Raw genomic sequence first — 12,668 nt, 5'->3', positions numbered from 1 at the left:
GCCTCCTGAGTAGCTAAGATAACTGGCATGAGCCACAGATACCAGGCTCTCCCTTAAGATTGCAAGACATTATGTTACCAGCATTCCCACATAAATGGGGCAAGTATTCACAATAGAGCTCTTCCCAGCAAAGTAGGAAGGGGTATGGCTGATTCAATTAGGGTCCATCTCCCTTTCAATTCAGGGGAGCCTGAATCTTAGCCTAGCTTTATGGTGTTATGCAATTGCTCTTTTTAAGGGGTATAGGAAATGGAAACCTTGGCTATTCATAGTCAATTTAGGAGGAGCTGAAATTATTCAAGAAGTTTCTTGCCTGGTGCCATTTTGATGGTAACTAGGTTTCAGAACAAATTCACTTAATCTGGCTTTCAAATGGAGGCTATTTTAAAGAGCTGTCTCCTGCCTTTGGTTCCCACCTTCTGTAGTGACTGTATTTTAGAAATAGCCCAGTATTCCTCGTCTATAGCCTGAATATTCTTCAGGATTGTTTTGTTTTTGTTTTATTGCCGGTAAGAGATGCTTTTGTGGAAATTGGAGGTGGAGTGGGGAGGGGGGATTCTGTCGGAGGGGTCTTATGTGGTGTTAACCTCTGATGAAGCAGATCTCAGGCACAGGGCTGCTAATGGATGTCTGCATTGCAAAGGGCTGGCGAGAAGCCGAGCTGGCATTAGAGCCCCACAAATGACATCTTCCACAGGGCTGGGGCGGGAGGAGGCTGCTGGAGGTGCAGGCTGAGGCTGCCCCTGAGGCCGCAGCTTCTTACACCGTGGGGTGGGGGGCATTTCCGTGGTTTCTGAAGCTGATCACTGGCAGCAAAAGCACACTGATTCCATCTGTGATGTTCTCTGAAAAGGGGTCTCTCTCTTCGTCTCTCCCAAAGGCCGGAAGCATAGAAACTACAAACTCATTCACACTCGTGAATTCAGCTTGTGGTGTGCTCCCTGTCTCTGTGTCTTTCCCCCAGCCCAAATTTGTTGCCACCAAATAATAATTATATATATACATATGTGTGCGCATATATATATATATATATATATACCCAAACCCAATATGTATTGATGGCAGATACAGATTATAAAACAGATCAATACATACTGAATCAACTATATTAGTTTAGCTTACTTTCTCCCAGGTGGTCATTTTTAAACTTCTCAAAATTAACACTAATGGATAAAGAGGAATAAGGATATAAATGTGAATGCCTTTTGATGTGCAGACCAAACTCAAACCTCTGGGGGGTGCAATTTTTCTTTATCATTCTCAGCTATTGGAGAGGGTCCAGTCATTCCCCACCCCACCTTGAATGTTGCCTCTGGTGGCCCCCTGGTAGAGTGGGGGGGCGGAGGGAGGTGTTCTGGTAGCTGAACAGATTTGACTTTACAAATGAAAACAGGAGCGAATACATTTTGTGAAGAGCAGGCTTGTTTAATTGGCTTTGGGGAGCCAGGATCACTCTTACAAGCTGGGGAGTTGTGATGTACCTGTGTCACTGGCTTGCCACACTGCCTGCCTCCTGGGGGAAAGTGAAGCAATTTTATTCCTGCCTCAGCTTCACAACCAAGTAATTTCCAGCTTGCCTGTACCAAGTGCCCAGGCCTGAGCTAGAGTCATGTGTCACGTGTGATGTCAGAGATGCCAGCCCAAGGTTATATCTAAACCACTCTCCTCCCGCCCTCCCCCCCCTTCATTTGTGCAGGGGGAGGATTTGCCCTCCCCTTGTCTCTGTTCTGCCTCTCAAGGTAAATCTGCGTGGAAATGGCATGGTTTTCAGGACCAGTCACCTGACCCTTGATCTCCTGAAGTGAAAGTGTCCTACTGTGGAGAGTGACCCACAAAAGCCATTGTCACCCCCACCCCCACCGCAAATCAGAATCAAGGCCTTAATTAGAAGTTTCTCCTGTTAATGTAAGGAGGTGAATCAAGTCAGCAAAGGCGCTTAGCATGGACCAAGGAGAGCAGCATCCTGGTCCCGCTGAGAGGGTGATATGGGCTCTGAAAATGCTCGCTTGCCTTAGATGGACGGAGCTTGAAGAAAGTGCACAGAGCCTGTACTTATGTTGTTCCTGTTTAGAAATAAGTGCGGCTGGTGAAAAAGCTCAGCGTCAACTATGACATTTTATTAGGCTCCTGAGCCAACTTTTGTTTAATATCTACCTTTGGGCTGAGAATATTCAACTCTACAAATGATCTTTGGGAAAGCAAGCAAATGCAGGAAATCAGAGCCACGAGCCCCTTGCTATCACCGGGTCACAGTCGCCTTTAATCCTCCAAGCTCCCAGAGCTGTACCCAGCCACCTGCTGCCATCTTCCTTATTTACCCAAATCTTGTCTACTGGGACAGAAAGCCCCACCGAGAGGACAATTGTGGCCCCAGTGTGCTGATGATTGAAAGTGCCCTGGGTCTGAGGATTACTTAGTAATTCACCCAAAGGGTTTGAGACTTAAGGAAATTTTGAAAAAAACATAAATGCCAAACCACAGCCTTCCAGATTCTGCCCTGACATTAATCTGTCTTAGCAGGGAATTGAATGATTTGATAGTCTTTTAAGACTTAAGTGTCACATTTCAGTGAGAAATTTTTATATCAGACAAAACTTCCCTGGTCAGGCTGCTTTGACTGGGCAAAGATGCATGCCAAAAGATTCTCTTTAAAATATAGGCATGGCTCAAGGGATAGAATGCCAGGGGACAGAGATTCTAAAAGGCTTCAGCTATTTATTTAAAAAAAAAAAAAAAGCTAAGATTAACTCCTTAAAAACAACAGCAACAACAAATGATTCCACCCTAAATTGAGTACCTGGACCAGCAGCATTGATCTTTTTGCGGGGCATTGCCAGAAAGGATAGGTCTGTCACATCTATAATGTTAGCTACACAGGAGGCTGAGATCTGAACATCATGGTTCAAAGCCAGTCTAGGCAAAAAAAAAAAAAAAAAGTCTTGGAGACTCTTATCCCCAACCAACCAGCAGAAAGCTAGAATTAGTAAAATGCCAGTCACAAAAGTGAGAAAGCCCCAGTTCCAGCCCAAAAAAGCAGGGGGAGGGGGAATGTTAATTTAGAAATATCAAAATAGAAATGTCTGAAATGAACTTGGTTTACCCTATAGTAATAAAATAATTTATTTAACTAACCAAATCTCCCACCTCAAAAAAAAATTAAAAAAAAAAAACACTTCCTACTCTCAAGCCATGCAGAAGGACGCTAAGTTCCCCACTGGCCAATGCTGGATAATTCTCTTAAATGATTCAGATATAAGAGGGAAAATGGCATCTGTCTAATTAACACTGCCTGGTTAAATATAGCTGCCAAGGCACAGCCTGGGGACAGTGTTTACAGAGCAGCCTTCAGCCCCTCTGGCCTCGCGTTCCAATTGATAGCAAGCCTACGGTGCTTATCAGCTGGAAACAGAGAGGACCCAGAAGTGGGGACTGGCCAGGGCAGGCCAGGGAGCTGGATGGGGAGGAGAAAGGCTGAAGCCAGCTGAATTTCTTGCTCCCTGTTTCTGGGGATTCAAAACAAAAACGATCCTGGGCAGCAGATCCCAAAGGTTCTAGTAGCTGTTGCTTTAAAAAGCAACAACAACAACAACAATAACACAAAGAAAAGAATAAAAAAGAACCACAGAAATAAGTTCCCATCCTGCACACAGCGCAGACCTCGCTGTTCCCTGAGCCTTGCAGTCAGGCCTGCAGACATTCACTGTCAACAGCTCTCCTGCCTACTGCAGAGACTGCTAGGCATTGCCATCTGCTCTGCAGTCCTGGGGTCCTTCCCTGGCAGAAAGACACAATGACCACGTCATTTCTCTTCCAGCTCCACCTCACGACATGGAAGCTGTCGCCAAGTTTGATTTCATGGCCTCAGGCGAGGACGAACTGAGCTTTCATACTGGAGACGTCCTGAAGGTAGGCAAGGTGTTGGGGAGTTGAGGTCTTGGGGGAGGTGGGGAGGGGGGGGGTGTGTCTGGCCACTGTCACCTGACCATCCTTACCAAGAACTGAACAGTTTGTTATGAAAAATAGTTCATTTCTTTCTAGAAAGTTCCTTCTAGGTACCCATGTGCCAGACACCAGGCTGCACTATGGAAACAGAGTTTCCTAAGTCATTATCCTTGTCCTGAGAGGGGAAAAAAAAAAAACACAAGAAAGAGCTGGGCCTGGCACAGATGGGCTCACGCAGATGCTCTGGCTGGGGTGTCAGAGAGCTCAGGTGAGGGGACACATGGCTCTACCATGAAAGATGGGGGCTTGGAGGAGCGGTGGCATGGGTGTCCAGAAGCACAGAGTCTGGGTCTCAGTGAAGTACCAAGTCACGCTGGATGCAGGGAAATGGTCAGGGGCAAGAGGGGGTGGATAGGGAGCCCGGGGTTTGACTAAACAAAGGTCCTGCACTGGGGCTGCTCAGAGCCTCCTTAAAACTTGCCTTCAGCCTGCCCTTGAGTTGTAGTGGCCACTTGCAGAACTCAAGTGGCCTTGGACTTCCACCTTGCAGGCTCCCACTGACAGATTCGGCAAGTTAGCCCTTGCTTTTTTGCAAACGAACATAAGCCCTTCCAGAGCCCATCTGGAGTATAGGTAACACTAATGACCACTGCCCCAGGGGGAGGGGCTCTGAGCATCTTCCTGGAGCCTGGCCCTGTCTCCAGCGGCCTGGGCTGTAGGTCATCTCCACCTCCCTCACTGAATCCTGGTGTCAGGACACTGAGCTGACACTCACTGAGTTCCTATTTAGGGTCAGACCTGGCTCAATGGCTTGGGGGCATTCCTTCATCTCAGCAAGCCTAGAGACTGCTTTCTCCCCCATCAACAAGTCTTCAAGTGAGTAAAACTACACAAGACCAGGCTCATACCAGTAGACGCTAACCAAGCCAGGTCCAGTGTGAACTCTCTCTCTCTCTCTCTCTCTTAACATGGACATGTGTCCTTCATATCTCTCACTAGAAAGGAGCAGGAGCAGTATACAAGAATAAAACAAACCTTGAATCCACATAGCTGTGGGTCAGCCTCCCACCCTACTAGCTGTGTGGTCTTGGGCCTAGTTGCCTGCCCTCTCTGAGCTTCAGTGCTTTCCTCTATCTATCCCTCGGGGTCCAGGAAAGGATTAGGGGTAATTGTCCTGGCCAAAAGCAGTTTCTCAATGAATGGTGACTGTATTAACAGTATCCATTTCTGCTGTCCCTACCTGTTTAGATGATTTCCACCACCCCTCGACTAACTTCATTGCCTCCTGCCTCTCCCTCCTTCAGGCATTCTGCATACTGGTCCCAGGAGGCTTTTTATAGAAGGCAAACCAGATCATATTGTCTACTCAAAATCTAAACCATCCGGTTCCACCATACCATCTGATCTCATGCTGTACACACACACAGACACACACACACACAGACACTCATAGACACACACACACACACACACACACACACACACTGTTAATTTGTTTATTTATTTTTGTTGGTCACTGGGCTTGAACTCTGGGCCTGGGGCACTGTCCCTGAGCTTTTTTTGCTCAAGGCTAGCACTCTACCACTTTGAGCCACAGCTACTTCCCATTTTCTGGTGGTTAGTTGGAGATAAAAGACTCTAAGAAGGACTGAGAATGTGACCTAGTTGGTAGAGTGCTTGCCTAACATGCATGAAGCCCTGGGTTCGATTCCTCAGTACCATATACACCAAAAAAGCCAGAAGTGGTGCTGTGGCTCATGGTAGAGTGCTAGCTTTGAGCTGAAGAGCTGAGGGACAGCGCCCAGGCCCAGAGCAAGCCCTACAACTGACAAAAAAAAAAAGTCTTGCCGGGCGCCAGTGGCTCACGCCTGTAATCCTAGCTCCTCAGGAGGCTGAGATCTGAGGATCGTGGTTCCAAGCCAGCCCGGGCAGGAAAGTCTGTGAAACTCTTATCTCCAATAAACCCACTCAAAAACCGGAAGTGGCGCTGTAGCTCAAGTGGTAGAGCACTCGCCTTGAGCTGAAGAGCGCAGGGACAGCACCCAAGCATAGAGTTCAAGCTCCACGACCAACAAAAAACAAAAAACCAAACAAAAAAAGTCTCAAGGACTTTCCTACTGGGCTGGCTTTGAACCACGATCCTCAGATGTCAGCCTCCTGAGTAGCTAGGATGACAGGTATCACACACACACACACACACACACACATCTTTGTGCACATACTGCCCCCAGGTTCCACTGCAACACACACATACACTGCCCTAGCTCAGACCCCAAGCTATGTGTCCTCTTGCCCACTGTGCACACATACTGGACCGGCTCTGCTAGGCACTCCTCCCTCTTCAGCTCTTCCCTGGCATTCATATACTTCATTCTGGGACATGTTTACCTTGCTTCGCATGGCAGCTGTTTATAGATAGGCTGTATAGGGCCCACACTACTGCACCCTGGTTCTATAGTATCTGTCTGTGGGAACGTGCAGGTGTATAAGTGAGGTACTGGAGATTCTCACATCCAGGGCCTTTCCTTGTTCAAAAGCACTCTACCACTTGAGCTACAACCCCATCCCTTTGGGGGGTTAGTTATTTTAGGTAGTAGGGTCTTGCCCATGGCTGGCCTGAACTCTTTTGATCCTCCTACCTATGCCTTCCAGAAGCTGGGATCATAGATGGGAACTACCATGCCCACCTTACTGGTTGATAGGGGGTTCTCGCTAAGTTTTTCCCTATGCTGACTAGAATTGCAATCCCCCTGCTCTCAGCTTCCAGAGGTGCTGGCATGAATGACAGATGTGAGCTACCATACCCAGCCCTTGTGCTTGGGATTAATTACACATTTCCATGTTGCTACCCTACTGGCCGAAGCTCTTTAAGGGCAGGACCGTCGCTACCTCAAGTGTTTCCAAAAGCACGAGGTTGGTCCTCCAGAGTGTTTGCGAAGTAAATGAGTGGCAAATTCTTTCACAAGAAATACTACCATGCGAGGATCATCTTTGTGTCTTCCTAAAATTCAACACAAGTCACAGCCTTAACTAGATGCCCAGTATCTACCTCTTTTTTATTCAGTATCAACTTCTTAAATCACCAAATCATGTTTCCACATGCTTATTTAGAATTCTTTTTTGTTTGTTTGTTTTGTCAGTCATGAGACTTGAACTCTGGGGCCTGGGTGCTATCCCTGAGCTCTTCAGCTCAAGGCAAGCACTCTACCGCTTGAGCTACAGCGCCACTTCCGGTTTTCTGGTGGTTTATTGGAGATAAGAGTCTCATGGACTTTCCTGCCTGGGCTGGCTTTGAACAGTGATCCTTACATCTCAGGCTCCTGCGGAGCTAGGATTACAGGTGTGAGCCACTGGCAACAGGCCTTATTTAGAATTCTATCGGACCAACTCTCTCTCTCTTTTCAAATTCTGCCCATTGCTGCTGAGAGCACCCGCAGGGAACCCACAGGACTGCTTAGCCTTAGCACCATGTCTTGGCTCTCATGTGTCATCTTAGCGGGGGTCTATCTCAGCCTGAAGTGGGAACCACCCCACCCTTACATTCACTTTAAAGCCGGCACTTGGTGGCTATCCCAACAATTCACTTTGTGGTCCTCTTGGCTCTTTCCTGGCCTTCAGTGCTAGAGACGAAACAGAACTTTCCATTAAACAGGAACAAAGAAGAATCTTCAGTCACCAACCACCCTCAGACTGTGAGTTCCCCTAGGGGAAAGGCTCTACTTATCTCTGTATTCCAAGCAGCTAATTGCAAACAGCAGGTGCTTACTACATGTTGATTTGACCCGGCTAGTAAACAAGATTGTAGGCAAGAACCCTCTGCCGAATGACTTGATCTCTGTTCTCCCAGGAGAGAATATTCAGAAGGCACGTGCGCACGTCACACCTCAGACCTGTAGCTACCCACATCATCGGAATTATGTTGGAATTTGCCGGGAGCTTTGAAAAATGTCTCTTGACCCAGTCATTTCTACCTGCGTCTGTAATGTGTCCAACTCAACCCCATTTCTTTCTCCTAAAAGGGTGACCTGAAAGCACTGAGTTAATCCCACATAATTACCTTCCTTGGTGCTTCAGCTTTCTACTCTGCCTCTAAGAGCTGTAATTCCATCCAATTTTACTTTTTTTCTCCAGCTGTACTTTTGGTCTTTCTCTTCCCACGTCCAACTTATTCTCAGTCCATGTAACCCAGAAAATTATTCTCCTAGGGAACATTTTAAGAAGTAAGGTACAGCAATTTCAGTGTAAAATTCGGTGTGTTTAGGCTGAACACTTTGCTCAGGTTTATTTGATGGGTACAAGAGATAGGGGGAACCAAATTGATGGAGAGATGAGAAGAGGAAGTTATAGGTTCTGAGCCTGCAACAGCAGGAGGAAACTGTCCCCTCCTCCTGCCAAGTACTGTTTTTTCTTTTTGCAGAAAATGAGATTTTTTTTTTAAGACCTTGTCTTCTCTCTACCATAAAAAGCCTGTAAATTCAGCCTCCGGCAGGCCAGGCACCAAGCGGTAGAGACAAATGGCCAGCATTGTGGGGATAATGTTTCATTTTCTGCAGGAGGTGGTTAGGTAGATATGAGACATGGTTACTAAGATCATGGCTTGATTCAGGCCAGAGAACCAGGTGCCAAATGTGGCTCCAACCTTGATAAACTAGTTTCCAAAAGACCTTTCCCCTTTGAATCTTCTCCTCGGGCAAACATCATGTCTCAGTGTGATTCCAAAGCTGAAAATCCAGAAGCAGCAACATGGAGGAAAATGAGCAGGATATCTTCCAAGTGGATAGAAGGCACTGATGCTCAGTTTTGTAGTTCTTCCCCTGACCTAGATTTTGGGCTCTCTCTTCAGCAACCCCCGCCCCCTCCAACATCCACATGCACACACACAGCTTGAGTGATACCAACAGTCACATCTGATGTTAGTGATTGTATCGTTCTCTCTTCTCAGCAATTCTCAAACTCAAATATGGGACATGCTTTTATTTCTTCAGAACAAGTGATTATACTCCAAACACACACACATAGAATGCTTTACAGAACCTAGAAGCCCTTCCACACCCTCCAGAGCTGGAGGCCTTCCTGTAAGGACATCACATTGGGCAGAATTATATTTGACAACAGCATACACTTGCAGCTGCCAGGGCTCATTTGATCTCGCCTTGGCGCTGAGGCGCAGGGGGTTATTATTATCCCCAGTTTTTAGATGGTTAATTGACTTGCCCAGCGTCGCTTAGCTAGTGACAGAGACGAGCTAGAAAGCAGGTCTTCTCGTTCCACATGCCTGGCGTTCTCCCTTTTCTCCCATCCCCGGAGTGATGGTAGAAATAGGTCACCATCGCATCTCCAGCAGGTTGCTCTCTACAGTTCCTGTTCCTCTTCCCAAACTTTGTGTTTCTGGGAGAGAGAAACCCCTGACTTCAACCCCACCCACTGTGGATGAAACCCAAACCCCAGTGCCCAGCCCACTGGTCCTGAGTCCAGCACACACATCAGCTGCTCGCTGAGCTTTATATCTCAGTTGAAAAATTCAACTCAAATTCACCCGCGTACAATCTGAGCCTTTCCTGCTCCTCCTCCTCCTCCTTTCTATTCCAGTGAAGCCATCTTCACCCACTCAGTCTCCCAGGCTAGAAACCCAGTATCTCCCAGAATCCCCTTCTTCCTCAGAGCCCCCAAATGGCTACAGAATCCTGTCTGTCTTGTCTCTTCCATTCCTCTAAAATACATCCTCTACTCTTCTTAGCCTGGGGGAGCTACACTCATCTTCCTCCTGACCCCGCTCTGATTCTACCCTGCCCCATGTTTATCTTCATGCTCCAATTCGGATCCCCTTAATTCCTATTTTGACTGTTAGTTCTCTCCTTTTGTGGCTCTTCACAAACTTCCAGATAAAATCCAACCTCTTTGACATGAGCGAGGCTGTGTGCTCCTGGCTTTCCTCTAAGAATTCATCATCTAAGCCCCAGCCATACTGAGGCACTCAGCTCCCAGAATGCACCACACTTCTCATACCCTAGATGTGGTTCTGACTCTGCCACCTAACTGACTTTTCTCATTGCTTGGACAGCTAGCCTCTCCCAGGCATCCTTCCTGCCCATTTCCCACCTTCCCCTCCTCTCCAAGTACTGCCATCTATGAAGACATTTTCAGCTACAAGAAATGGAAACTAAATATGGCTTAGGCAATAATGAGTTATTATTTCTCAAAAGCTACAAGTGGGAGGATTGTCATGCGATTACTTCATCGGGGTCCTTTCCATCTCTTGCTCTGCCATCCTCATTTAGAATTGTTCAGAAACATTCCTGGTGGGGGTGGCAAATACTTAGCAGCGAATCTCATTATCTGAAATAACAAGGAGCAGTTGAGAGCCAGGGTTGGTGGATAATGAGGAACCAAGACAGGTGACAACACAGGAGGTAATGTTGTACGGCAAGAAAACAGAGAAGCCATATTTTGAGAGGTAGAATGGAGAGTCTTTATTAAAAGGCCGGTGTCTGCAAATGGACTCTTGTCCCAAAGATCTGCAGCCTCGAGAGTACACTTAAGCCTGTCAGAAAACTGAACCATGAGAGCTGGAGAGGAAAGAAAAAGCAGACCAACAATACCAACAAACCAGATCAGCTCCAATGGAGAGCTGAAGTGGAACGCCACGGTGACCAGAGAAAAGACAGGAGACAGGACATGCACACGGAGACATGTGGCATGACGTAATGGTGCCTGCGTTGGCCCAGGCCTAAATAGGGTCAGGTCAGGGGGCGGGATCACAGGGAGCTTGAGCGTTCATGCCCAAGACTGGCACTGTAACCTATTATCCAAGTCCCCGCCCCTGCCTCTAGAAATTCAGGCATGCCCATCACCTGGAAGGTGGGACTTCCCTGCCTCCACCAGGAAAACAAGATGGTGTCAGTCAAACCTAATACCCTATCATCCACCATGTGGCCAAGATGGCTCCAGTTACATTCAGCATCCCTACTTCATTTGGGGATTCAACCCCTCAAAATAGCTTCTCTGTTTTCTCACCATACAACAATGTCAGCCACCACAGGACCTTGTAACAAGATGGAACTTTTGGGTTTTCTTGTGAGCTGACTTTTTCAGCAAGCAAGTCGTCCCAACTATTTGTAAAACAATCAACATGAATATAGAGAGTCTCTATTTTCAAAGCTGGTCCCAGTTAGACCTGTAAGTTTTAATCCTCTTTTTTCTTTTTGTTTTCCTGGTTACCTAGGAAAGAAGGAAAAGCCACAGAGTAGGTGTTACCACCTCCTACCATCTGGCCAGATGAGGAGCTGAAGGTGCTGAGATCTGGGAATTTCCATCGTAGAAGGAGAGAGAGGAGGATAGAAATCGCTCAGTGCTGGGTCAGGAGGCCACACTATAAGGAGGTGGCATAGATAGGTGGTACAAGTGGACAGAAATTACTAGCGGTTGAGAGAAGCCAAACCCCAAAGACGGAGCAGCTGTGCTCCCTCCTCCTGCTGGGGGAACTTGCAGAGCCACTCTCTAGTTCCTTGGGCTTATTTTCCTCTTGCCTTGTGATAGTCTCCCTGCAGAATCCTCGTCCTGTTTTCTCCCATGTAGATCTTAAGCAACCAGGAGGAGTGGTTCAAGGCGGAGCTTGGGAGCCAAGAGGGATACGTGCCCAAGAATTTTATAGACATCCAGTTTCCTGAGTAAGTATTTCCAGCCTGCTGAGATGGGCCTACCCACACACGTTCTTACTTTTTTCAGTCGTCTCTAAAATTATCCATGCATATCCAAGAAACTGTCAGAAGTGGCTGCCTCTAGAGATCTTCCTTCAGAGCCTCCCGAGCCACACAGTGGAAGGCCAGGGGTGGGAGGAAGATTTGCATTTCATTTCATTCCCTTTTGAAGTCTACACCATGTGCTTGGATCGCCTGCTTTAAGATTTTTTTTTAAATATATATAAAAGGAATTTTACATTAAAATCACCTGTAATGATTGCACTAGCAGTTTCCAAAATATCCACAGGGGGCGCTGTTCACCTCCCCTGCTGCAAATGCAAGGCACTTCTCCATTTACCTCCCAAGCTCACTTTCCACCCTCTGGAGGGAGCCCAAACAGCCTGGCCCTTAATGGGGGGTTGGGGGGGGGGCGGCGGGTACATGGATACCCCTGCCTTCCTTAAAGCCTGTACTCCCCCTCAGAGCAGTGGGTAGGGAAAGGGGGAAATTCCTTCCAGAAAGAGGAAGTGAAACGCTGAGATTATGCCCTGTTAGTATCAAGAATGGACCACAAAGGTTAGATAGAAATCTAATCTTGTCTCAGAGCCAAAGTCTAACCCCAAGAGCACAGGTTTGTCAGAAAACCAGAGTGGTATTGATGATTTGTGCCGTGTGGCTGCAACACTTTCAGTGGCCCACTACTGACCACTGAACCAGAAGAACAATCCCTGAGCACGCCTGCACCTGCCCTGTCCGATACTCCACTGTCCCGCCACCTGCTGGGGGCTGCTTTGTACTTCCCTGCTCCTCCGCCTTCCAGCCCCCTCCTCATCTCAGGTATGCAAGGACAAAGAAGCCACCTGAGAGAAGCTCCCGATTCCCTCCCTTTGTCCCCACACCTCCCCCTCCTACAACCCCACTCAGACACTCTGCCTTCCTACAGCTGTCAGGAAGGAACTGTGGGTGCTTCTAACAGAAATCCCCACCCCCTTTCTCCCACATCAACTTTCCGTCCCCCTCTGCTGGAACACTTCTGTCGGCAAACAC

General features: G+C 47.5%; 1 protein-coding gene across 2 annotated transcripts in view; it reads left to right on the top strand.

Moving 5' to 3' along the window:
* The window catches only part of Grap2 (GRB2-related adaptor protein 2), a 69,999-nt gene that overhangs the window by 46,416 nt on the left and 10,915 nt on the right, over positions 1–12,668 (top strand). For both annotated transcript variants that reach the window (XM_013024835.1, XM_013024834.1), the window contains exons 2-3: positions 3,815–3,906; positions 11,518–11,609. In XM_013024835.1, the coding sequence (XP_012880289.1) occupies positions 3,829–3,906; positions 11,518–11,609 (170 nt within the window). In that variant the 5' untranslated portion in view covers positions 3,815–3,828. The remainder of the gene's footprint in view (positions 1–3,814; positions 3,907–11,517; positions 11,610–12,668) is intronic.

The sequence above is a fragment of the Dipodomys ordii genome, unplaced genomic scaffold (genome assembly GCF_000151885.1).
Source record: "Dipodomys ordii isolate 6190 unplaced genomic scaffold, Dord_2.0 Scaffold79, whole genome shotgun sequence".
NCBI lineage: Eukaryota > Metazoa > Chordata > Mammalia > Rodentia > Heteromyidae > Dipodomys > Dipodomys ordii.
Note: the sequence above shows the minus strand (reverse complement) of the source record. Positions and strands in the feature narration are given on the sequence as shown.